Source organism: Populus alba, chromosome 6, assembly GCF_005239225.2.
Source record: "Populus alba chromosome 6, ASM523922v2, whole genome shotgun sequence".
Lineage (NCBI taxonomy): Eukaryota > Viridiplantae > Streptophyta > Magnoliopsida > Malpighiales > Salicaceae > Populus > Populus alba.
The window spans coordinates 22,391,930-22,418,632 of NC_133289.1; the positions used below are offsets into that span (position 1 = coordinate 22,391,930).

General features: G+C 33.3%; 3 protein-coding genes across 3 annotated transcripts; 1 reads left to right on the forward strand and 2 right to left on the reverse strand.

Annotated features, from left to right (window-relative positions):
* Positions 1-168: 168 nt before the first annotated feature.
* Positions 169-1,078, reverse strand: LOC118050329 (protein CHLOROPLAST VESICULATION). Its single transcript, XM_035060652.2, has 2 exons — positions 778-1,078; positions 169-640 (listed from the first exon to the last, which is right to left on the reverse strand). The coding sequence occupies exons 1-2, from the start codon at positions 870-872 to the stop codon at positions 301-303; spliced, it is 435 nt and encodes a 144-aa protein (XP_034916543.1). The 5' UTR covers positions 873-1,078; the 3' UTR covers positions 169-300.
* A 3,647-nt stretch (positions 1,079-4,725) lies between these two features.
* LOC118050328 (probable protein phosphatase 2C 22) lies at positions 4,726-8,264 on the forward strand. Its single transcript, XM_035060649.2, has 4 exons — positions 4,726-5,187; positions 5,745-5,951; positions 6,794-7,005; positions 7,422-8,264. The coding sequence occupies exons 1-4, from the start codon at positions 5,029-5,031 to the stop codon at positions 7,990-7,992; spliced, it is 1,149 nt and encodes a 382-aa protein (XP_034916540.1). The 5' UTR covers positions 4,726-5,028; the 3' UTR covers positions 7,993-8,264.
* A 280-nt stretch (positions 8,265-8,544) lies between these two features.
* Positions 8,545-16,336, reverse strand: LOC118050327 (pleiotropic drug resistance protein 1). The gene is made up of 24 exons (XM_035060648.2): positions 15,544-16,336; positions 15,335-15,455; positions 15,141-15,223; positions 14,967-15,051; positions 14,721-14,880; positions 14,554-14,630; positions 14,407-14,460; positions 14,229-14,319; positions 13,836-14,137; positions 13,458-13,739; positions 13,005-13,321; positions 12,758-12,918; positions 12,567-12,670; positions 12,308-12,464; positions 12,126-12,233; positions 11,876-12,036; positions 11,268-11,600; positions 10,793-11,083; positions 10,607-10,690; positions 10,381-10,514; positions 9,981-10,208; positions 9,713-9,884; positions 8,938-9,192; positions 8,545-8,859 (listed from the first exon to the last, which is right to left on the reverse strand). Exons 1-24 carry the CDS (start codon positions 15,870-15,872, stop codon positions 8,602-8,604), a joined length of 4,347 nt encoding a protein of 1,448 aa, XP_034916539.1. The 5' UTR covers positions 15,873-16,336; the 3' UTR covers positions 8,545-8,601.
* Positions 16,337-26,703: the final 10,367 nt, after the last annotated feature.

The window sequence follows — 26,703 nt, forward strand, 5'->3', positions numbered from 1 at the left end:
CTGGTGATATTTGAAGAGACTTCCTAGCTGTACTTCTTCCTCGTTCTAAGCCAATCATGAATCTGTACTACGTGTACTCCCAGTTTGTAGCCACCTTAGATATTTCTAAAGTCAATGGTCAACGCTCAGTACGTTTCCAAGATATTCTAAAAATCACACGCCCGAAAATAAATAAAAAATTTAAATCTTATTGATGTATTTCAACAATGTTTGGTAAGCATATTGTATACATATACGGTCCTTTTCCTAAACTTCTTAACAAAATACATGTATGCTATGAAAAATGAAATTCTGTATGTTTTACATGGAGAAGCAACCGTTGCTTCTTTTGATCACAATCACTTTGACGGCCGGAGCATTTTTCTTGGAAAGGCCAACTTCCTCCCACCTCCTGTGAGCCGATGGCCTTGGAAGGTTCTCCGGCACAATAGTCTCTAGCGAATTCCGACTCCATGGAGGGCACATTCTCTTGTCACTCCACCTTGGCCCATTCAAGTTTTCTTTTGATTCCACGGCCACCTGCATCTCCCTAGCCATGGCAAGATCCTCACCACCCACTAAACCACCACCCATTTCAAGTCCGATTATCATGCACGCCGCGCCCAGTACACATCGATTCCTCCACTTTTCGTTCTTGAACCTACACGAAGCAAAATGTTCAAATCCAGTGTCTAATTTAGTCATTTTAATTAAAAAAGTGGTCTCTGCTGTGAGCAAAATAGCATGTTCTTGATATACTCTAGATAATAATTGAGATGAAATGAGGTTTTGACTTACCAGGCAACCTGGGAGTTCTTTGTAGAGGAAGAAGGGAGGGTTGGGCCAGAGCCTGGAGGGGAGAGATGGAGGCGACAAGTGGTTCTGATGGCCATATTCTCTCTCCGGGTCTCCTCTTTCAAGGTTCAATTCAACTATTCATGGCAGGTAGATGGTTCAATATATAGAGACAAGAGGAGCCATAGCTCGGGAGCTGACAAAAATGGCTGCTTGTGTTTGGACACGTGGGTTGGACAGACCCTCGAATCAAGCCACCATTCATTGCTTGCCGTCTTCCACTGTTTGGCGTTTGAGACGCGTGTTGGGAATGGTTTCTTGTAGATCGTAAGAATAGTAGCTCAGGACAAGGCAGTCCTCCTCGCCTGTCACACCACCCTCCGTTGCTTGCGAAACTTACACAACCTTTTTCTTTTTTCTAAAGCATCCTATATAGCAAGTTCCGGTTTACGCTCTGTTTGTCCGTATAAAAGTGATTTTTTGTTAGAAAGTAAATTTCAGGAAAAGTTAATTTTTAAAAAGTGAATTTTGAAAAAATATTTTCTGATATTTAACAATGTTATGAAAAATAAACTGGAAAACACTTTCCAGTGTTTGGTTGTGTTATGAAAAATAATTTATTAATGAATTAATTTTTTTTTCAAGTTTATCTAATATATATAAAATATTTAATCACTTACAATAAAAAAAAATAAAATCTAAAAAGTATTTATAATGATGAATTTTTTTTATTATATCCTATATTCATACATAACTTATTAAAATAATGAGGAACAAATCTTACAAATTAAAAAGTTGAATGAGAATGAAATTGAAATAAAATATATAATTTCATAAATTATCTTAAATAAAATAAATAATAATCAAAATAATATAGATCAAATCTAAAAAATTAAAAAAAAATGAAAGATGAAGAAATTAAAATAATAATAATCAATATTTCATAAATTATTTCAAATAAAATAAGTAATAATCAAAAGAATGAGGACCAAATTTGATAGATAAAAAATTTCAATAAAAATATGATAAGAAAAAAGCAAATAGCAATTATAAAAATGAGGACCAAAGTTAATATAAAAATAAAATTTTAAGAGATGAAATTGAAAAATAAATATTCAAAACAAAATATATATACCAATCAAAATTTTGAGGATTAAATTTAATATAATCAGCAAATAATGACATTTCTAAAATTTTCACAATTTCCGGAAAGTGTTTCCTCCCTAAATTTTTCAGGAAAACACTTTCCTGAAAATCAAGTCAAATTTTCCTTTTACTGGAAAGTGTTTTTCATTAACCAACTTTCCTACTGGCAAATAAACACAAGAAAGTTTGAAAAGTGATTTCCCGGAAACCACTTTCCGGAAAACAAACACAGCTAAGGGAAAAACACTTTCCTGAAAACTAAGTCAAATTTTTTTTTGACTGAAATTGACTGGAAAGTGTTTTCCGTTGACTGGAAAATATTTTCGTTGACCGGAAAGTGTTTTCCGTTGACCAACTTTCCTAATGACAAACAAGCACATGAAAGTTTGGAAAATGATTTCTCAGAAACTACTTTTCGGGAAACAAACATGGCCTAATAGGACTGTGTGTTGCTTAGGTAATTCCAATTTTTTTTAAAAAAATAAAATGAGTTTATTTCAAAACTTTTTTAAAAAATAATATTATTTAAAACAAAATAATCGCATATGTTTCATGTTGATAAATAACTATGTTGATGTTTTAGCAGCTGAGTTAATTTTATAACTATAACTATAAAAAAATAAAAATATTTATAAAATTTAGTAATGTGATAGCTGTTGTTTTTTTAAATATTTTTTATTAAAAAATATATTTAAATAATTTTTTATTTTTAAAATTTATTTTTAATATTAATAAATAAAAATATTACCAAGAAAAAAACTTTTGGTGTGGTTGTATGGTAATAATTCGTAGGGTCAAAGAAAAGACAGGTGTCATGTTCTTTTTTGGGCTTAGCCCTTTGGGTGGATTGGTATTGACTATCCTTTCCATGGGCTTGGAATCTCTTTTGCTCAATTATTGTATTCTATGGGCCTGCAGGTCTCTTGTTCCTGGGCTGCGTGCATTTTGACTCCGATTCCATCCTCTTGATTAAAGAGATTATTCTCTGTTCAGAAAAAAAAAAAAGTACCCACGATGGCGCTTTCGGCTTGAAGAAACAATTTTATTTTTGTTGAAGGTATCAAAATGAATTTTTATAAAGTTATTCAATACTTTAATGCTCTTTAATTTTTTTTGCCGGAAAAAAAACTTAAATGGAAAGAAGTTAAAAAAATAATAATTCTACTTTAGACCAGCGTTTGGAAGTATAATATCTTCTACTTTTTGATATTTTTTAAAAATATAATTGTTTTAAAAAATATTTTGTTTTTTTATATAATTTTAATATAATGATATAAACAATAATGTATTTTTAAGTGAAAAATACTTTACACCACAATAACAAACATTTACATCTAGCGTGGAATGACAGATCGGTTTAGGACATGACTTCGAATCAAGTTAAAAAAACATGTGAAATTAACTCAGTTAATTTTAAATGACTTTGCAAGTTAACTCGATTAAAATATGGTTTGATTTTTTTTAAAAAAAAACAACATAATTTAAATTAATTTTAAAAAGAATTAAAATGATATTATTTTGATTAATCAAAGTCAACCCACCAAACCTATAAATCTATTCATATGCAATAACTTTGCTTTATTCACGAAATTTCTTTATATATTTCTGTCTGGAAGATGTATAATTCATTTAGAATTGTGATAGCATTTATCTCTTAAAATATTTTTTTTGTTTGAAAATGTATAAAATAATGTTATTATTTATCTTTAAAAATTATATTCCTGAATTCACATGTGCTGTCATTGAATAGCAAGTGACGAATGAATGGATGGTAGTAGCTTAAACGATGAAACAAGACACCTACCTCTCTCATTTCCTTACAAATCAAAGTTAGGTCTAACCACCTGGCTTGCTCAATTTCCCACATGTTTTTTTTTTATAAAAAAGTCCACTTCATAATCAAGAAGGCTGACTTATTTAGCCACGGTCGGTAGCCTTTCCAGGATCGTGTTTTTTTTTTTCTTTTACTGTTTTTTAATTAAAAATAATATTAATACATTTTTAATTAAAAATAATTTTTAAAAAAGCATCGCACAATCAATTCAAAATTAAATCTTAATCTTCGTGTTTTTCACGTTACTGTCACATGGGGACCCTAAATATAGTTAAATGTCGGTCTAAATTAGCATATAAAATAACAATCAAATCTGACCTAAGTAAAAACGTTTAAATCTAGCTGAAGCAAGGAGACTGTATGCAATGGGGAATTTCAACCACGTGGGTGATTATGAGACAATATCAACAATGCTTTATTATTATTTTTATATAATAATCCATTTTATTTGTCTCTATTTTGATTTTTGGCTACCCAGAAATATTTGTCTAAATACATTATTAAGTGTTTAGTTTATTTTTATTAAATTATATCCTTTATTAAAATTATATTCATTTTATTTACATTGATTTAATTATTGCCTTTTAAATTACCTTTTTCGTTAAAAAAATTAAATTAATATATTTTTATATATTTTTTAATGATTTTAATATATCACTGTAAAAAATTAAAAGAAAATAATTCAACTGAAAAATAATTTTAAAAAATATATTATTCACAATTACTAGAAGATTGGAGCTATCTCAAATGCTATTACACTATATTTATAAAGAAAAGTCAAATAAAAAAAATCATGAATGTATAGTATTAGAACGAGAGAGTAAATTCCTCTTTATACAAGCATTATATATATATAATTTTAATTGGTGCACAAAATAACTTGAATAATACTTATTATCATTAATTAAAAAATTAAATAACATGAATGAATCAATTACCAATAACCAACTCATATATAACCAATCATCACTCTTGACTTTCACCACCAGAAGAAAAACAGCACCATCGTTTTAAACGCCTGAAATCCCCTAGATCACAGTGCAGCAGTGAATTGCTAGAGTCGCGTCCTTTAAAACCCTAGTTTCACCCTAACCCTAACAAATCTCCAAATTGACCTCTCAAAAAAACTTCAAATATATCTACCTCCAACGTTTGATTTCTTCCTGAGTCGACTCAGTGAGTCACTGCTCAATTAACTGGACTCGGTGAATCAGAGTTTTTGGCCCCCTTTTTTATTTTTTATTTGGTGGTGGATTTTATTAGGAATGTGAAAAATGGAAGGAAATAATGGGAGTTCGGGTGAAAGTAATAGTAGACCACCAATACCTATATCTGCTGCTGCTACCTCCACCACGACGTCGTGTAGACAGTGTTTTAGCATTGATAGTGCGCCTGTAAGCTGTAAAAAGACTCTGGCTCGTCACCAGTCCCTTGTAAGTTTCTAAATTTTAGACCTTTTGGCATCTGGGTTTTCGTTTTTTTAGTAAAACAATTTTGGGTTTTGGTTATTGTTTGTGTTTTAGTGGCTTAATTGGTTTTGTATGTAAATTGGCTGTGTGTTTTTTTGTTGTTTGAGTAATTAAAGTTTGGTTTATGATTGGATTGAATTGGTTTGTTTGCTTTGATTTTTTTTTTTAAAATATATTTTGTTCTTGTAGTGGGCATTAAGTAACATATTCGTAACAATCACGGGAAGATTTTTTCGGTTAGTGATTTCGGGAATAATTTTTCTGTAAAATTAGCATTATCCGCGTATAGATTATATTATGTGGACGGAATTGGGACGTTAGAGACTATATTAGTAAGAATTGAAATGAGCTGAGAGAGTTATGTTTTAGCTTGTAGCATCTTCCTACTCTGTTGTTATCAAAATCTTTTTGTTGGATTAGATTTTCTATTATGAACTGTTTTCTTTGACTTTTGTAAAAGTTTGCAAGTACCGGTGATGCACAGTTCTTTTTGTCAAGATTTTGACCAGATTTTTGTGCAGGTGAAGACAAAGACGTTGGATATCTCTGTTAAACCTAACCTTGGCGCAGAAAAGCACGATGCAGATTTCGTTCCGATTGTTCGCTCTGGAGCATGTGCGGATATTGGCTTTCGCTCAAGTATGGAAGATGTATACATACGTGCTGACAATTTTATGAGTGATTATGGACTCAAGAATGCTACTGATGGACCCAATGCCTTTTATGGGGTACTATTTTCTTTCTCTTAGTTCTACTCATGTTTGCTCATGTGGGATATTCGAGAATGCTACTGGCTGTTCTTTGGTGCAAATGATGTGCGGGATATTCATGATTTCATTAGAGCATTGTTACTTTACATTTATTTATAAATTTTCTCTTATCAAATTTCTTAAAATCTTGCATTTCACAATATAACACCATTTCAATCAAGTGTGTTGCAGGTTGTTATACAAAAGTTGAGGCTTCAAAAATGGAACGTTTTGTTTTTGCTTTTATTCAAGAAACACAATATTTTTATCTTTTCTTCAATTTCTGTTGTCTCAAAGCATAGTTGAAGCATGTTTTTGTGATCATTGTGGCCATGGTAAAACATTATGTTTTTGTGTGGTTGGTTGTGAGTGCAATACTGATGGCATGAATGTCAGTTATGGTGGTGATGAGCATTGGTTCAAGTCGGTTGTGTTTTTGATGAAATGGTGAATGTATGCATGGCAGCAGCTGTGGTTGGGTGCAGGATTTAATGGTGGTGGATTGTTAAATGCTGGTGCCACTGATTTCAGTCTTTAATGATGGCTGTGTTAGAGGAATGATGTTATAAAAGATGTTTATGATGTTATTGAATATTGCTAGTGGTGATTGTAATGTGTTGGCAATGGAGGTAATGGTGGTTTTTGTAAGGAGGCAGTGTTGTGCTTACATAATGTGGGAACCTACTACTGAGGTTGCAAGTCATGGTTTTGATGTTATTGTTGGTTTTTCATTTCTCACGGGGCACATATCCTGTGTTGATAGTAGTTTTATATATTGTAATGTTTGGCAATTAAACATAGAGTTTTATATTGATGGTTAGGTGTTTGATGGACATGGTGGAAAGCATGCTGCTGACTTTGCATGCTACCATCTGCCAAGATTCATTGCTGAGGATGAAGACTTTCCGGTGGAGGTTGAGAGTGTCATTGCTTCTGCATTTCTGCAAACTGACTCTGCCTTTGCGAAGGCTTGCTCCCTGGATGCAGCTCTTGCTTCTGGAACCACTGCACTGGCAGCTCTTGTTGTTGGGAGGTTAGCATTTATCCATCTACCAACTGTTTTATATGTTACTGACTATTAAATAATTCTCTTTCTTGGAGCATTGAATGCTCGCTAACCTAGGCTGTGATGCATTCTATTAGTTAGATTGTTAAGAATCTCAGTGCTTTATTTCACCAATTACCCTAATGCGGAGCTAAAGAATGGTAGATATGAGCTATCAAAACCATAGAAGGCTTTTTATGAGCCTGAAATAGGGTTTAGCCATATTCCATATTCAAAGGCAAGCCTCCATCTGGATATTTATTAGGGAGGCTGATAATGAGTTTTAGGAGATAAAAAGCTGCGGCTAAATGATTGCAAGGATTGGCCTTAAGTTCTGTTCTAAAAGTTGGTTTGTGAGGACTGAGTTTTTGACTATTTTATATGCTATTTGTTTCTGACGACAGGTTGCTGGTTGTGGCAAATGCTGGAGATTGTCGAGCAGTGCTGTGCCGCCGTGGCAATGCCATTGACATGTCTAATGATCACAAACCGACGTGTAGCAAAGAAAGGAAGCGCATTGAGGCATCTGGAGGGTATGTTTATGATGGTTATCTCAATGGACTACTCAATGTGGCTCGTGCTTTGGGAGACTGGCACATGGAAGGGATGAAAGGTAGTGGCAGTGATGGTGGGCCACTGAGTGCAGAGCCTGAGCTTATGACTAGACAATTGACAGAGGAAGATGAATTCATCATCATAGGTTGTGATGGGATCTGGGATGTGTTCAGGAGCCAAAACGCTGTGGATTTTGCTAGGCGGAGGCTTCAGGAGCACAATGACCCAGTCAAGTGCAGCAAAGATCTAGTTGATGAAGCCTTGAAGAGGAAGAGTGGCGATAATTTAGCTGTTATCGTGGTTTGCTTCCAGTCCGAGCCTCCCCGTAACTTGGTTGCCCCACGCCCAAGGGTTCACAGGAGCATATCCGCCGATGGTTTGAGGGAGTTGCAGAGCTTCTTGGATGACTTGGCAAAATGAGGCAGTGACATGTTCCTTTTCCCCCCTTCTTTTACTACTTTAGAGTTTTAGTTGTAGTTTTAGATATTGATTCAATTGAGTTTCAACTGTAACATATGCGGCGGCAAGCTGATAAACTAATCTGTTGCTCTGTTAGAAGTTCCATCTTGTTTCAGCCTTTACTGAGTTGTTATTAAACCTGTTCATCAATCCTAGGCTAATAATATTAATGTGGAGCATATCTGAAGTGGTTTGTATTGGGTGTTTGATTTTGTTACGATCTTCGTTCCATCTCTCTTCCTCTCAAGTCTCGACCTGCATTTGTTGCTGCTGATTGCAATTTTCATAATATTGTTTTAGATTTTTTTTAAAGCCCGAAACAACTTTATTTTAGGCTTTTGTTTTAATAATTTCCGAGTCGGAGTGCTGTAACCATGCCTATAAATGCTGGGTTGATTTCCTTGTAAACACTCGAGACTTGAGCCTTGAAAAGTCCCCTCAGACTCAGAGAGGACCCCATTTTGCAGGAGTCAACTCTCATCATGATCAATAGAACAAACAGAACTTGGGATATGATAAATTGGTGATTGGTTTATACATTTATCCACGTAAAAGGGAAGAAAAAACCTCTCATCTTCTCTGGAAGTTAAATGTTTTAATGGAGAACGCAAAGGTGAAAGCAAATAGCACAGACATCCCAACAACTGCAATTGCACAGATTCCAACAAAGTCATGCCGAAAGCCGAAATAATTCCTCACGAAATCTTTCACTGTTTCATCACCCTCTACTTTATCCTCGAGGTCTCCATATTGTGAAGCAATCAATCCATAGAGGGTCCACGAGAACGGACATGCCCAGCAGTACCATCTCCACCAGATAGGAACCCTCTGTTAGAATAAAGAGTTAATCTGTGTTCTTGGTATTGAAAGGAGGCATAAAAACACACAGGGTAGTGGTGAAGTTACCGTTCGAGGAATGATGAATCCCGAGAAAAGGTTCCATATTGCGTAGAATGCAGATGAAACTAAAGAAGCAATGTTGTGGTTTGGCGTGATGGCAACATTCATCATGCCATAGAAAGTCATGTATAATAAAGTGAAGTACATGAAAAAGATGTACCAAAAGAACTTGATAGCTGTCCATTCGAAACCGATCATGGAGTACACTATAACTCCATATATAAGAGCCTGGACTAAAGTGTATGGAATTTCTATCATAACCTGAATGGAAAAAAAAAATGTCAAGGTGAGGAAACCTCGCGGTTGAATTTCCTAGAATCTCGAAACAAGCAAAAAGCTGCTAGAACTCTCGAAGGCAAAAGGCTCATCTAAGTATCTAGTGTTCTGAATTCTGATAGCTCATATTCTCATGCTTGTGTCCTGTATTCGTACAACATCACTTTTGATAGATGAATGGCAAACAACCTTCTCAATTCAAAAGCTTAAGTTATTAGATAAGTTTCAGAATATGATTTATATTATTTTCTAACACATCCTTTTAAGTGAAAGTTTTTTAGGCTTGAAACTTGCACAAGCTTATATTACCTTGTGTTTAATTTTATCAAATAAATAAGGATGGTGAGATATCATGTCAAAGAACCATTTCAACTCAAAAGCTTAAACTGTTAAATAAAATTCCAGGATATAATTTATATTATTCTCTAAAAATAGATAATGTATTGATGAATGAATCAGTTCGTGCCCAAAAAGACAGAAGGGTCGAGAAACGAAACCAATTTACCTGTGCAAAGGCATATGGCAATGCAGAATACATTCCTGCTGCTCTTTCTCTGTAAAAGACTGTTCTCTCAATGGCGACAACTGGCTGCACTGATGTAGCATTCTGCACTCCTATAAAAAGAACAGCGGCATACATAGAACCCATCGAATTAAATATATCTTGTTTTCTATTTCTGCAATTCAAGAACATTTCATTTTAGTTGGAGAGTCAGGGAGAAAAGGAGGGCGATTTAGTGCTTCTGTAAAGAATATGGTGAACTTCTCTACACCTTTTGGAGCCCAAATTCCAAAATATGGTCCCAAACATTAAAGCTATGAATGTTGTGAACAACAGTCTGACTGCATTGTATGGTGGGTTTCGCCAATATGACCAATGCTGCTTCCATAGGCAAGCCATGCACTGGGTGAAGAAGGACTGTGAATATCGAGTTGGGAAGTATAGATCTATTGAACCCGGTGGCGGAGCACTTAGCTCTTTGATCAAGGCTTTGTTTCTCCTGAATAATTCACTGAAAATTGTCAATAGCCTTGTAACATTATGTGCATCAGAAAATGATGCAGTTCTTGTGAAGCACAAAATCTGAGCTGAAAATCCACTAAAGTTTCCTTTTGTTTTCTCACCCCTTCTTATTTTGTTAAAAAGAAAAATGAAATGTGAGGTGGTCAGACCTGTATAGTTCCGAGTTCTTGAAGATATCGGTGAAGTTATCCTTGAGAACTGCTTCTTGTGCTGCTGAAGTAACCTCCAACATCCAAGTTGCAGGATTGTAACCATCCTTAATCTTTGGAACTCCCTCAATTTCCTTCAAAAGGTTAAAGTCCTCAATATTAGGAATTTAGAAATAAGGAATGTAAGATTCAATTATCTTCTCTATCAAGCAAATGATATGCTAACCTCAAAATACTTGATTAGATGGCAAGCATGGCGGCCTACTGGACCCACATAAATTTCCTCACCTCCCCTTTTCAGCAAAAATAGCTAGAACGTGACAATATCAGATTAGAGCCTTTATGAAGAAAATAGAAACGAAACCGAACCGAAACTGTTTGATAGCTCATTAGCAAGTAAAATATGTCTCACCTCGTCAAAAGCATCAAATATGTCTATGCTTGGCTGGTGTATTGTGCACACTACAGTTCTTCCAGTATCCACTGTGTTCCTCACTGCTCTCATAACTATGGCTGCTGCCCTGGCATCAAGGCCAGATGTTGGCTCATCCATGAAAATTATGGATGGATTAGCAACAAGCTCAACTGCAATCGTCAACCTCTTGCGCTGCTCGGTGGAGAGACCATCCACACCAGGCAATCCAACAAGTGCTTCTCTTAAAGGGTTCAATTCCACAAGTTCCATGACCTCCTCAATGAACATCTGCAACACATTGATTGAATTTACTGTCAAAAACCTGATGGCTGAAAAGTTGTAGTCCAGTGTTTTCTATCTAGAATTTATCTCTTCCTATTCACTACAGCGTGCATCCTTGAAGTTGGATGCTTTTACTTTCACCCCTCATCGTTTTCCAACAAAAAGAAGAAAGAAAAGGAAAGAAATGTACCTTTCTTGTTTCCGAATCAACATCGGGGGAAAGTCGAAGCCATGCGGAATAAACCAAGGATTCATAGACAGTCACATGAGGGGAGTGAATGTCAGTTTGCTCACAGTATCCTGAAATGCGAGCAAATGTTTGTTGGTTCTTTGGATATCCTGATATACTTATTCTTCCATCAATATAACCACCGGTTTTTCTTCCAGATAATACATCCATTAAAGTGGTCTTGCCGGCGCCACTAACTCCCATTAGAGCTGTTAGGACTCCTGTCCTGAAAGCACCACTGACACCCTTCAAAAGTTCCAGACGATCCTCAGGAATACCTTGAGCCTTCATTTCCTGCAAGTGTGGGGCAAAAGTCAGGATGCACACCTCGGCCAGCATTTCAATAGAATGGTTGTGAAAAGCAGGTAAGATATCTGAACATTAAAGTATTTTGAAATTTAGAGACTTCCAACAGATTCAGAAACTTTTCATGCAATGAAATTGGGAGAATTACTTAGAGAATTGAATTCATCCATATTGTCTGCAACTCCTGAAATTTTAGCATTTCAATTGTTCTTTAAGCTTGCTAATATTTACATTGTTGCTTCATAATTAAAGCCTTAAGGTACCTGCGGCATGTCTACCGAATATCTTATTTCTTCGAAAGTGATAGAAAGCGGTTGAAAAGGGAGAACCATTCCTCGCTTATTTTGATTGGCATCACCAAGGCTAGGTATTCTTAAAGATGGTGCCCTAGCTGAGGAATTTCTTTTGCTGTCTTTCCCTCTTTCTGCAATGTTTCAAGGAAGCTCAACTTATATCTTGCATCATACAAGATACAAAAGCAACGTATCTATGTAGGAGAGTCTTGTGACTTACCTGAAGAGCTCTTTCCTCTTGTTGATAGTTCAATAAAATTTCCAGTTCTGTTGGCATCTCTTTCAGCCAAGGCCTCTTTTGATAACATTGCCTGAGGCTTCCCAAATGCTGCGATCAGTTCAATCATCAGAACCGCAGGCTTAACTTTCAAAACTGGACATGTAAAATGCAGATATACTCACGGTTGAGATATTTTAGAGCCAAGGTGAAAAGGAAGTTGAAAAGCAAGGTATATCCTATCAAAGCTCCTACTCCAATCCAATACCAACGCGCTTCTGGAAAAACTCCACGAGACTTCAATAAAGTAACTCCTAATGACTCTGTTGAATTAGAAGGAATCTGCGGCACAAAGATATTTCCGTTTTATTAGTATTAGCTGAAGCATTTTTCTTTGAGTCTTCAATATATACTCTTGTCGGAGTTCAAGAACATGAATCTTACATGTCTCCAACTATTCCCAAGAAATTCATTGACAGACACGGCATTCTGCACATACATTAACGGCGAGACCCAGTACCCCCATATCCACCAGGACTTCACATTATCTAATACAAAAGAATATAGGGTTCATCATCAGAATTTAATCTCATCACACTCAACAAACTAAATGAGAGTAAATGTATCCAAGTCACCTCTTGATAAGATGAATCCTCCCATAACTAGTACAGCAAGCAATGCAAATGAACCAACATTGTTGGCCACGATTACGTTCCTTCCTAGTGATCCCATCATTCGGAAGAGCCCAGATGACATCTGGTTAGCCAATACGAATATCAAGTACTGCTTGAAAAACCTGCCACGAAAAGTTTTTCAGCAAATTCTGGAACCTGAAGTCCCAAGGACTTGAAACAAATTCATTGACAAGTTCAATTTTCCCACCTTCCAATGTTTGGATCAAAGCCTACAGCATAATATGTCATGGTGGTCCATATGGCAACTTCTACAAAGGTGATTGGGATCTTGAGAATCCATGTAGGTATGGCATATGCCCATGGAGGATAGAAGAGAAGGTCTCTTTGCTTGTAAAAAACAGGAAGCTTCATGATGGTCATGACAAGCTCTGAAAAGCCATTGAACATAATGATAATGATAGCAAAGAAAAGAGCACCGATATAAACCCCGCCATCCGTTACTGTGTTGTGGTGCATCTCCGTTCTTAGAAATACTGTCATTGTTATGGAAGCTAAAAGAATAAGCTGAAAATGAAGGAAGAACTTATTATTGTCACAACAGTGAAGAGCTCAAAGTTTATTCTAGTTTTTGAATATATGCAGATCCTTGAGAACACAGAATATGGCTATAGTTTCAGAAAACAAGAAGAAGAATGCTCACTTGTGTGAATTTGAAAATGTAGACAAATGAGTTCCTTTTCATGAGCAAAAATTCTCTTGAAATGCAAGCTTTCAAGAGTTCCTTCTTGCCGACACCATATTTCTCAGTTGATAGAGCAGAAGGGTGGCTTTTGGACTTGTCAAATGGTATAGCAAGTTCATCACCTAGTTTTCGACCAATATGAAATGATTGGAATGCTTCAGAAAACTCCTTGGCTGAAACAAAGCTGTAAGGCTGATCTCTACTTGCCCAGTACTGCTCTTGATCTTTCCTTGATGTCACCTGTTCCATTTCACCAGAAAAAGTTGATAAACAAGCTGAAAGCTGCTCAAAGATCGGCAAGGGAAACATAATATTTGAGGTTATAGCTAGTATTACTTCTTGTAAGAAGTCAGCAACTCCTTTCCTCTCCGGACATTTAAAACCCAATGATTCAAAGAATTCAAGAACATTTTCACGTGGACCTTGGTACACAATTAGCCCATCTGACAGAAGAATTACGTCATCGAAAAGATCATAGGTTTCTGGTGCTGGTTGAAGTAGAGAGATGAGAGTAGTTCCATCGAGGATGTGTGTTGTTTGCCTGAGTGAGTTCACTATTTGGAATGTTGTTGAACTGTCCAAACCAGTTGATATCTCGTCCATGAAAAGTGCTCTTGCTGGTCCAACTAACATCTCACCTACATCACATAGACCAGAAGATACTCAGGTATGGCTTATGCTCATAAAGACTATTGCCAACAATACCAAAAAAATTGCCTAATGTTTTACCTGTAGTGAGTCGCTTCTTTTGTCCACCGGAGATGCCTCGTATCATTTCATCGCCCACCATGGTATCAGCACATATATCAAGCCCTGTAATCTGTGAATTTGTAAAAGCCGAAAGATTAGCTATATCCATATTTGTAATCCTGCAACTCACTGGCCTCATTAGAATTGCAGCAAGTACCTTGAGAATATAATATGTTGTCACACTAGTCTCTTGCCCTTCTAGTGCTGCTGCCTGCGGAATCCAAATATTTAGAGCATATTTTAACGGTGAAAACTCTATTCTCACTATGATTATGGACTCAATTCTATTGCCATCCTTCCTCACCTTCATGTAAATATCAAGGTCAGGATCTGGTTTTATATTTGCTTCTTTCTCCCTTCTTGATAATTCAGTTAACATCTCTGCACAATTTCAGAATCCCGCAGTAAATTAATTTCAAACCCTTTATTAATCAAACAACTGATGTGGTTAAACAATGGTGTATCACTGACCGTAACGCGGTCCGACCCCTTGACATCTCGCAGAGAAAGACAGTGTTTCTCTCACAGTCATTTCTCCTATATGAAGATCAAATTGACTAATGTAAGCTGATGTCCTCTGTGGTACAAACTCTTCCATCCCATGTCCATTGTAAGTAACACTTCCTGAACACTGAAATTTCACAAATATCAAGGTCAGATCATATACAAAGCAAAATAATTTCTTGAAAACAAATACGAAAATCCCTATCTCCTTACCTGCAAATCTTTACCAAGTTTTCCAGCCAAAGCCAATAGTAAAGTGGTCTTGCCTGAGCTTGGAGGGCCTAAAAGCAGTGTCATTCTGCAAGATTTGAATGAACTAATGTGAGGAACCAACCATTTTGCGAAATTTGCTGTATAAAAACACCGCTAACTTAATGTTTTCCTGACCTACGAGGCTTGATGATTACGTCACGAAGAATGGGAAATGGCTGCTTTCTACTTGGAAGTAAGTGAAGAAAACTCAAGAACCCCTTTGAAGAGAGGAAGAATACAGAGCAACCAATGAGTTCAATTCACAGATAACAAATATTGTTCAAGTAAAATAGATAAGCAAGCTAGTATGATTTCTGTAACTTTTGTACCTCTAACATGTTAGCAGAGAAGTTTAATATTGTAGGCACCGCTCTACCTCCTACATAAGCTTCTGCTTCAACATTCAAATGTTCGAACCTGACTTCAATTGTTGGCATTTCCAGTTCAACTCTGAAGAAAAAAGGCCAAATTGATAAAAAAAAAAAAAAAAGAAAATCTTCAGAAACTGAGATGAAATTGAAGTTTGAAGAACCAATACCTGTCAATCCTTTCTTTGAGCTTCAACAAGAACCTCTCATTATCTTCTTCAGCAATCTTAACAAGCCTCTCTAACAAATCCCTTTTCTCTACTAAACCAAGGTTTACAATATCAATCTCTCTTGCTTTACCTTCTTCTTCAGTTAAAATACCTCTTGTCAAACGTAAATAAGTAGGGAGTTTCTCTAAAGCAGCCCATTTTAGAGCTTCTTCATCATCTTCATCACGAGAAGACCTTGAAAAAACTTCAGGGATACTATTCCTCCATGTATTAGAAGAAGTGCTTAAACGTGCACTACTTACTCTGTATGTATCACCAGCACCATCCATTTTTTTAGTTTCTCTATCAAAATGTTGCTACTATCATTCAAACATGAAGAAGCAAGAGCAACTTTTGAAGTTTTCTTCAAGTTTCATGCAAGAAAAACCAGACACGCATATGAACTTCGTACCCGAAGTACTTTGGTCAGCTGGTTTGAATATGGTATGGGTTCTCTGTCTTCTCAACCTTAAGCGTTTATGGAGGAGAGAGTAGAGACAACAATGTGAGTTTCTTCTCTGTCCTTTCAGTTGAAATGGGGTTTGTAATTTTTTGAGAGTCTTAGTGTCAAGAAATGGGGTATATATAGACACACACACGCAGAGAGAGAGAGAGAGAGAGAGCACTGTATTTGACTGCAAAAGTATACAAAGGCGATGGTCGAGTTTTTGAAGAAATGGAGTGAAAAAAAATCTAAATATTGATTTTTCAAGTAAGAATATTGGATGTTCTTGTTTTAGTGAGAAGGTATCCTCATGAACAGTTGAACATCTTGACAGTTGAAGGGTTTGCTGCTGTGCTGCGTTTTCGAAACATCGTTTTGAAAAATCATTAAATTTCAGTTTTATCAAAACCAAGATTTATAATGTGTATTTAGGATTATGGTATAATTTGCAAGGAGTTTTTTTTATTTGTTCTTGTTACTTTATTTTTTATTATATTATTAAATTAATCAAGAATTTAACTTGATTATTAAATTTTTATTTCTTCTTTAAAAACACAGTTATCTCTTAATTTTGTTTTCAAATTTAATTATTTTTTTATTCGGTCATATCATTTCGTGGGTCGCCGAATCTAGAAGAGCACTTATAAGGGGAAAAAAAAAAGAAATCATGAAAGGCTTCTGACGTCTGTGCTTACTTCAACCTAGAATCATAATTACATTTTCTTAATTATTATTATATTATAAAGTCTTATAGTAAGATGCTGCATTGTTAATAAACACCGGCTAACCCAAAATAAAATGACTTTATTTTAAATTGACTCATGTCAATTCAAGTCAATTATCCAACCTATAGTTTATTAATTTTAATTGTACGAGACTTTTCCTGCGCGTGAAATGAAAGGGAAAAAGAAAGGGCCCTTCATGATGTAAAAATTAGGAAAATTCGACATGTGCTTGACCTGCAAGAAAAAAAAATCATTGCATTTTCTGTCTTTTATTCCCCGTGCAGATGGGAGGTCTTTATTTTCTGTCTTTCCAACATGAGTTTTTTATTTTTATTTTTTTTACTTGAAGATAATTAAAAAATTATATTAAAAAATAATATAAATTATATTTAATAGTTTAAGTTATCAGGTTAAAATAATTATTTGATATAATATCATAGTTTTGATAATCAAGTAATCATAAATTTAAATTTGATAACCTTTATTTATTTGATAAAAATTAAATATGATGTAATGAGAGCCTCTATAAGTTTTAACTCTAAAAATTTTTTATTTAAAAATATATATTAAAAAATAATATAAATTATATCTTAAAATTTTAATCTGTGTGTTTGATGCACTACTGTAAATTATAATTTTTAATATATTATTTTGAAGTGAATCACGTAAAGAAGATAGAATCCACTGTACTTCACAATTCTCAGAAATTGACTATAATTTATAAATACAAGTGGTCTATAATGAGCTAGTTAAGAGATTTTCCGTATTCTTTATAGGATATACTTTTTGTCCTAGCAAGGGTGATCGTCTTCCACAAAAGCATCAGGGCTTGAAGACATCAACCATTTTAGGATATATTCTTTAAGAACTTGCTGGCCATCTTTATTTTATGGTTTCTCGATCTTGTCTTCATATTTTCTGCCGACTACTCTTTTAATTATTATTGTTTTTTTTATTTTTTAATCATCACAGTCACAACCAAAAGATTTGTTTTTGTGGTTAAAATCACACTAAATATTTAAATATTACAACAGCACGCTGCTCGTCAAATCAAATAAGATTATCAGCCCATGAAAATATTTTATCTTCTTTTATAGTACGTCAATCATTTTTTTTAATTTTATTTTGTAAGTTCCCAGGGCTACAGGATATATGCCACCCAGCAACGCAGCAACCAGATATCCAGCTAGGAAGCTCAAAACCCAGGCTCTATTCTAAGCACCATCTTGAAAACCCTAACCCTAGCAGCCCTCTCCTCTCCCATGTGAGCAAAATCCCCATTGATCCGGAGAGAAAAAATCTGCCGTTCATGGTCAATCTTTTACATACATACATATATATATATATATATATATATATATATATATATATATATAGAGAGAGAGAGAGAGAGAGAGAGAGAGAGAGATGCATCCTAGTGGGTTGCTTGAAGCCAAAATAAATCCATCTTGTATTTCTATTTTTTTTCCATGGCCTCGAATGGGTATTATAGATATATTTGAGAGTATTGTTATGATTATTTTTTAAAGTATTTTATTTTATTTTAAAATATATTTAAATAATATTTTTTTATTTTTAAAAATTATTTTTGATATTAGCATATCAAAATGATATGAAAATATTAAAAATATATTAATTTAAAATTAAAAAATTTATATTTTTACAAGCGTTTTTAATATGCAAAAACAAATCCATATTAATAACTGTAGCTTGAATTATCTTTTTCTTTTTTAAAATATAATTTTAATTATAGCGTATATAACACGGGCTCAAGCCTGGTTGCTGAACTCATGAGCTGTTTACATCGTTAACTCAATAAGGTATATGTGGTGATGTTGGCTTGATTATTAGTTAATTAAAATTAAAGAATTAGTGTTGATTGCGTCTCAACGTCTGATACTTCCAGGTTCTAGATTAATTAATCATGATTGTTTGGGGGATTATCCATCTACAAATAGTTTAATTATAAAAAGTCTAAAAAGCTTAAGATTTATTGATTGTAAATTGAAGGTAAGGACAACTTTGGTATATTTTTGTTGTTGGCTTAGTTCCCAATCTCCTAAAATGGAATCTTATATGAAAATAAATTCAAATGTTTATTAACTTTATTAATCTCAGCTGTTCCTGGTCAATACGGGAAAATCATATATAGCTATAATTCCTAATTAAAAAGTCGGCTTGTGGATGGGTGCGGTCAACTTAATATATATATATATTAAAACAATATCATATTATTAAAAGAAACAAATCAACATAGTTTTTATAAAAAAAAAACTATTTTAAAGTTAAACCCAATTCAAGTTAGGCTCCAAGTCGACAAGTCATGAAATTAATCCGTCGAACCATATCATGTTTTACGACGATAATTTAAACTTACAATTTTAGTTTAATTAAAAAATAAATTAAATTATAATATTAATAGATGTTGTATATCCTCTAGTTTGCTAGTCTATATTCCCATTTCTGTGGCATCAAGGATGTTAAATTGGTCTGCAATGGGGTTGGGTATTCTTTTCGTTATTATTAATATGGATGTTCGAGTCAGTGTATGTACATCTCGATTAATTTTACAGATTTTAAAATTAACAATCATATAAACTTTCAATAATCTTAAAATTTATGAGACTTGAACAAACAACCTCTATGCAAGAAACAAACCTAAGACCTCTCATACTTATACAGAAGCCTGCCTGGGTATATCTTCTTCTGGTGATGGACATCTTCTTTTTTAAATACTAATATTTCATCTAGAAGGGCATCTTCCAACCACAACAGCAATTTATTGATCTGGAGATAATTATTTAGTCATAGAATTAATGAGCATATCCAGTGAAGAAAGTAGTGTTGATTCCATCATGCTTAACAAACATTTGTTTTGTAAAGTTAGTCCCGAGTAAACCCTAGAATTAATATTCATTGTTTAATTTATTTATTTATTTATTAAAGAATTTCAAGAATCGGTGCCGTAAAGAAATGGGTCTGATGGATCGTTTATTGCCGACAACTACATTAATCCTCCTCAACAATTGGTAGCGAGACAAATGGAAATACAGAATCATGCATGCTTCTGTAGTTTAGTCTGGGTATATAAAACATGGTATAACTTGTTGGTTTTTGTTTCTGAAAGTATTTTAAAAATATGTTTCATTTTTAAAAAATCATGAAATTAATATATTTTTTTAGTGTTTTTTAATAATTTTAATATATTGATATAAAAATATTTTAATGTGTTTTCAAACAAAAAATACTTTTAAAAAATACCTTAAACCACAATATCAATTAATATTTATGCTTTGAAGTTCATGATTTCCGTCCAAGAAATTGACCAAGGTCTTGCCTGTTTGCTAGCGGGCTGAATCTGATCTGTTTAAAAGATATTATTTTTAATTATTCAAGATCTTTTTTAGAATTATAGTAATTTTCATGGTTGTAATTTTTTTAAAAATAAGTTTTTATAAAAGCATTTTTTTACCTATATGTATTTGTTTAAAATCGTTGTTAAATATATTCCTTGCTAAAAAGTAAAAACAGTTAAAAATATATTTGGTTAAAATTGTTTTTCAAAATAAAATTATATGTACTAATTTTATAATTAAATCAGATAAAAAGCATGTTATTATTGATATATAATAAATATAGCAAAATAACATTAAATTCATAGGTTTTTATTTTAATAAAAAAAATACAATGTTCAATTGCAACGAAGTTAGAAACTTGATCCGAAGCACTCAAAATGCATGGAGTTATTAACTGAGATTCAACCTCAATTTTGATCGGCCATGCCACTTCCAAACTGAGATTTGGATGTTTACCAAACACTATAATAGATAAATGATTAGTTGACTTTACGTTTCTCTTTTCTTTTGTCTCATTGAATGGGTTACACAATGACTTTTGTTTTCTTAACCATGGGTGTTTGAAAATATAATTATAATTGTTTTTTAAAATATTTTTTATTTAAAAAAATATGTTAATAATATTTTTTTATTTTTAAAAAATTATTTTTAAAATCAGCGTATAAAAATGATTTTAAAACATCAAAAACATATTAATTAAAAACAAAAAAAAATTCAAATTTTTTTAAAAATATTTTTGAAAAGCACTTCTAAACAGCCTCAAATCATTTAATAATAACAACATTGATTATTACCTGAAAAGTATAGTTTTAAATTCCATCTCAAATTGACTGATTAATTTAGGATTAGGTTAATTTGAAACTAAAACCAAGTTAGGTTTTTTTCTTTTTAAGGGAAAGTTTAAAATTTGGCTGACACGACAAGTGGATTTGGTAACCTGGTTAATTAACTCGGCAAGACCAGATCAAAAACTCAATTGCAACCTATTAATTATTTATTTATTTTTTAACCAAAAAAACTTCATTTTGATTTATAAAAAAATTATGATTGACTTGCGTAATCCGATAAAAACTCGTGACCCGAGCTTTGAGCTGGATCAACCACAAGACTAGATTTAAAAACTCTATTGATAAGTGAGATCAATAGAGCATTACTTCAATTTTTTAGAATGTGTTCTGATTAGGATAAATGTTATTTTTCAAAATATTTTTTACTTGAAAATATATTTTTAATATTAACATATTAAAATAATAAAAGAATATAATTTAAAATTAAAAAAACATTGAATCACAATAACACCTCAAAATCAATCCTTTTGATTTCCTGAATTAGTTTACTCTCACATCTAGATTGATAGACTATCAATGATAAAACTAGTATGTCTTACAAATCACGTTTATTAACTTGGAGAAGTTGACTAATGATTAATAAGGTATATCCCTTCCCTTAATTTTTTGAATTTTGATACTTAAAACTAGTATATAGTGAGATTAATTAATTTTCTTGAGGAAAAAAACTTAATTTTAATTAGTGTATAAATTGATTGGAGGGTATTTCTTTCTTTGAATCGAATAAATCATAATAATAAACTAGCATTAGGATGAATCATGGAGCATATCTATTGACCAATTAATTAAGTAGATACTCAAGATCAGCAGTGATCATGATGATAGAATTCTTCGTCTGGAGCGCGTGGAGGTTTGGAGAAAGGGCTACATCGTGTTAATTTAGTGGGGTATTGTTGCACTAATCAATCAAAACCACGTCTGGGGGAAGTGATTAATATTAATCATCATGTCTTACAGTTCTGATTCTTTAGACTTGAGTCATATTGTTTTTAAATTGATAATAATTATTTTTAAAAATATTTTTTATTTAAAATATATTTAAATAATATTTTTTAATATTTACTTTTTATATCATCATATTAAATCAAAATAAAAAAATTAAAATTTTTAAAAATATTTTTGAACCAGAAAAACAAAATTCTTAAATCTATATATTGTTTGCTAGACCTGTTTTCTTTTTCAGATAATGCTCTTTTACCAAAAAAAAAAAAAATTTTGTTGGTATTGTAATGTATAGTATTTTTTAATTAAAAATGCATTAAAATTATATATTTTTTAATTTTTAATATTAGCTTATTAAAGTTTTTAAAAATTATTTAAAAAATATTAATTTAATATTAAACACTTTAAAAAACAAAAATTACGGTATAAGGAATATTTAATTATTAAACATAGTTAGCTTTCCAAGAAATTGGAAACATACTGGGGATAAAACTGGAAAAAAACACACATGAGCCATAATATTTATCCATTGATAAATTGCAGAAAGGGGGAAAGGCTAGCTTTTTTGGATGCATTTCGTCCCTCTAATTGGGAACCTTTTCTATTGCCCACTTTCAATTTGTCATTCAGGAAAAGGAATCCAATTGAAAAGCAGAGCAATGGAAGGAATCGAGGAAACATGTCAGGCTAGAAAAATGGCTTCTGATGAGGGGTTGAAACATGGACACAGTTTCACAAGAAAGTCTCGGTGAAGAAGGTGATTCAGACATGAATGCAGGCTCAGGAGATAGTAAATATTGAAAAGGAAAACTTTTTACAAGAGTGAAGATGAAATGGTTACTAGTATTTCAAGATTAAAAAAATAAAAACAAAAACATGCTTGATTGAAAAAACAGAGATAAAATCATGAAAATAAATATTTCTAGTTTAATTTTGAAGGGAATTTTTGTTATTCTGAAACAAGAACCCGAGATGGTAATCAAATGCTTCCTTGGTAACAAGAACATTTCTCAAAAGTTTGATTCTCGTTGGAATTTAAGATTACCAGCTGGAGTTACAAGCCTCACTGTGGTGGAGATGTAACTCTGCCCTCGACTCTATCAATGTGCTTAAATTCAGGAGATGAAACTCTGTCCAAACATATAGATGGAGAGATATGAACATGGCCAGCTGAAGAAGACGACTTGTCTCAGAATTCTAAGTCAGAAGGGGATAGTGACAGTTATATGATCCTTAGAATCCAAGAGTAGCTTTTCTCGGTGTACTTATTAATGGATTGTAGGATAAGGTTGTCAGATAATCAAGGAACTTTATATACCATACTGTAAGAAATATTTATCTGCCTAAGTTGAAATAAAATCTTGAGCTAAAGCTTTAATCTTCTCCTCCCATCATTCTGCATACACTGTTGAGCTTGAACAGCTTCTATCTTTACAATTTTCAAATCCCGACTGACTTCTGTCACATTAAAGCTCCTTGAATTCAAGCCCAAGAAATTAATCAACTGCAACAACGAAGAGAAAAAGGAGAATGTTCAAGCGATGAACAACTGAAATGTGTTCCATATGGAGAAAAGAGTCGAGGGCTAAGAGTGCTCTGAGACTTACATTTGGATCAGAAAGCTCATGGGATTTATCGAAACAACTTATTATTAGTTTCTTTAGGTTAGGCATTCCCTTGAGGAAGGAGGCGATGAATGGAATTTGGTCAGCAAGTGAACCATCAGATAGCAGAACCAAGTTTTGTAGATTCTTGAAAACTATGGGATAATCATTTTGCATAAAGAAAATCTGCGGCATAAGAAAGCCTATGGTCACCAGTTCCTTGGAACAAAAAGAAAGAAAAACAAAGGCAATGATGCTATCTAACAAAACCCAGAAACAGGAACAAAATGTGTTAGGAGGTACCTCAACAGGCCAGGTATTTATTCTCAAGAATCTGGCTTCGCTTAGACATTGAAGGAGCTTGGCAGCACAGTAGATTAAACTCTTTGAACGCTTGCAATGACGATCAGATTCCACACTCTTATGATGACAAGAAGGCTCAATATAAATCCTTGCGCTCGTTAGTGACATGAACATGTCCTGCTTCAAAAAACCAAAATCTACAGGATCTCCAGCCCACCACAAGACCTTGAGGTTGGGGGCATCAATTTTCAGAGGAAATTCATATGAATATTCATCTGAGGAGCTTATGTTCAGTTTCTCAAGCTTTGCAGCCTTGACAATGATGTGCCTGCGGAGGCTTGGAACTGCTTGGAAGTCTTTTACAGGGGGCAAATATTGCAAAGCACTTCCTAGAGAGCTGAAGTTGCACTCTGACACGGTTAGGTCTTGAAGGGAAAAGCTGTTGATGTTAAGAACGCAAGTACCTGCAAACCTGCAGCTGCTAATCATGACTTGGCCAACATTTGGACAAGCGATGCGGAAATGGCAGGCTTCAAGGAAACTAGACCCACAGACTCTTAGTTTCTCAAGAGATTCACAACTTATCTTACAAAGAAAACATTTTCCAAACTCAGAGTCATGGACTGTCAGGTTTTCCAAAGATGGACAGTTAAGGTTAACATGCCTCTGGGCTTTGAACTGGCACCTGTATATTGTCAAAGCCTTAAAAGATGAGCTAGATATGTTAAAATTCCCACCAGTAAAACCAAAATCGCAACCACTTATTGTCAACTCTTCAAGAGATGAAGTTGTCATATTGAGACCACCACTAATGCCATCAACATCCTCGAGAGTGAGCCTTTTAAGAGATTTACACCATTCAGAAATCCTCTGTCCAAAATACATATCCTCTACGGTAACTGAATCTAGCCACAGGTCCTTGAGCCAGTCCCACCCTGCTACTCGAAAATTGAACCTCCCCATCTGCAAATTCAATTTCAAAGCCCTCAGAGATTCACAGTTATAAACACAACCCGGCAAAGAATAGCCTCTCCATGGGTCTACATGGACTAGCATGTCAAGTTCTTCAACTCCACACTTTGTAGCAATAGTAAACCATGAATTAACAGCAGTCTCTCCAATATCAAACCTTCTTTGCTTGCAGGAGCACCAATGAACATGCAAACGTTGTAGCCCTCCTCCAGTCTTTTCGCGCCATCGCAGCACTTTATTGACATAAGAACAGAAATCGACATACCTTGTTCTTAAACAGCTAGGATCAGAATATTCAGAATCAAAATCCGCAACGAAATTCAGGTAAGGGCTAGATGTGCATAGTTGATTAAACCTTCTTGACACTGCACCAAGACGTGCAGTATCATTAGCACCAAGGAATGAGAAAATATGATAGATAATCTGGTCTGGGAGACTGCTCAATATATCACGTGTAGAGGCGAGGATCATAAGTGTGTCTCGACGAGAGCTCATCAATGGACTTTCCATGAACAACAGCAACCACTGAGTTAAAAATAAACGTAAAAAAACACTAGTTAATAATCAATATTATAAAGAACAAGAATATAACAAAAATATTCAAGTTCTATACATATAGATACGAAGGAGATGGTGCTGCAGTATAATTCCTTATCATGAAAAGAAGAAGAAAAGTACCTGAAGAGACTGCTGTTCTTGTTTGGAGCCGGCTAAATTGTAAGCATATGGAAACAAGTTTTTAGGGTTTTACCAGCTGGTAAACTCTTTAGACATGAGCTTCTTTTAAAAAAAAAAATCAGGAGCCAAGAGGTTTAGTTGCATTCGACTTCGGAGTTAGGGTAGAGGAGGAGAATTGAAGTTATATTGAGACTCTGAGAGTTATTTATCCACCTAAGTCATCCATGTCAACTTTTTTTTTCTTCATATATATTTTCTTATATATACTAGTATATAATTTTAGTGCATGTATTACATGTGATCTATATGGTATAAAAATATTAAGACTAATTTTAAGACAATGAAAACGAAAATTCAAGATTTTAAGATCCAAATATCAAATGCCATGTAACATTAAAATTTGAATAAAATCACATTTATTTTAATTCATAATAAATATAATTGTTTCTGAAAAATTACTAAAAAATAAATTAAAATTGAACATGTTGTTATATATCTTCTTTTTTTCATTATTGAAAATTACCAATAAGTTCACTTTTAATGAATTAAAGAATAAAAGTACTATTTTAATCAATAAGATCATATTCCATATTAAAAAAATCAAAATTTTATAAGTATTTGATTGTTAGTTTTATTGCCACATACTTCCTATGTATATTATTTAACTATATATATAATATTTTTTTAATTAATTTTTCAGGAATTGCTTCAATAGCTAGTAGTAGTTAGAAAATACGAATTCCGTATATAGTTGGTTTTGTATTTTTATTTTTTTTTATTGAATTTCACATTTATTATATTTGTTGTATTTATTTAAAGGAAATCTGGTTTCAAAATCAATTTATGCATAAATCTTTCAAATGAATCGCATGAAAGATATATTTAGGGAATTAATTGATAAACTATTTATATCTATTTACAAATTATAAATATATTTTTCTTCAGTGTTGCTAATAGAAATGGATGAGATGATCTTATTAATAAATAGATGAATTATCAAAAAAGTAATTAACAGAAAACAATTCCAAAAACAAGTTATAGAATCCCATATATTATGAGGGATAATACATTTATGTAAAAAAGTCATAATTAAGAGGGGATAATCCAAGGGAAAGAGTAGGAGAAGCGGATGCATGTCGTTTGTTAACACAAAAGATCCTATATTTTATTAAAATTAAAAATTAATTAATCAGCTCCTATAATACTAACAATAATTAAAAAGTCCAAAAACCAGCATTGATCATTAGT

Bases quoted from the DNA above. Each gene is read 5' to 3' on its own strand.
- LOC118050329 (XM_035060652.2), bottom strand. From the start codon at position 872: ATGGCCATCAGAACCACTTGTCGCCTCCATCTCTCCCCTCCAGGCTCT. The intron at 641-777 runs GTAAGTCAAAAC...TGCTTCGTGTAG, and splicing joins AAGAACTCCCAGGTTGCCTG to GTTCAAGAACGAAAAGTGGA.
- LOC118050327 (XM_035060648.2), bottom strand. From the start codon at position 15,872: ATGGATGGTGCTGGTGATACATACAGAGTAAGTAGTGCACGTTTAAGC. The intron at 14,631-14,720 runs GTCAGTGATACA...GAAATTGTGCAG, and splicing joins AGGGGTCGGACCGCGTTACG to AGATGTTAACTGAATTATCA. The intron at 13,322-13,457 runs GTGAGCATTCTT...CTTCATTTTCAG, and splicing joins ACATTTTCAAATTCACACAA to CTTATTCTTTTAGCTTCCAT.
- LOC118050328 (XM_035060649.2), top strand. From the start codon at position 5,029: ATGGAAGGAAATAATGGGAGTTCGGGTGAAAGTAATAGTAGACCACCA. The intron at 5,188-5,744 runs GTAAGTTTCTAA...ATTTTTGTGCAG, and splicing joins TGGCTCGTCACCAGTCCCTT to GTGAAGACAAAGACGTTGGA. The intron at 5,952-6,793 runs GTACTATTTTCT...ATTGATGGTTAG, and splicing joins GACCCAATGCCTTTTATGGG to GTGTTTGATGGACATGGTGG.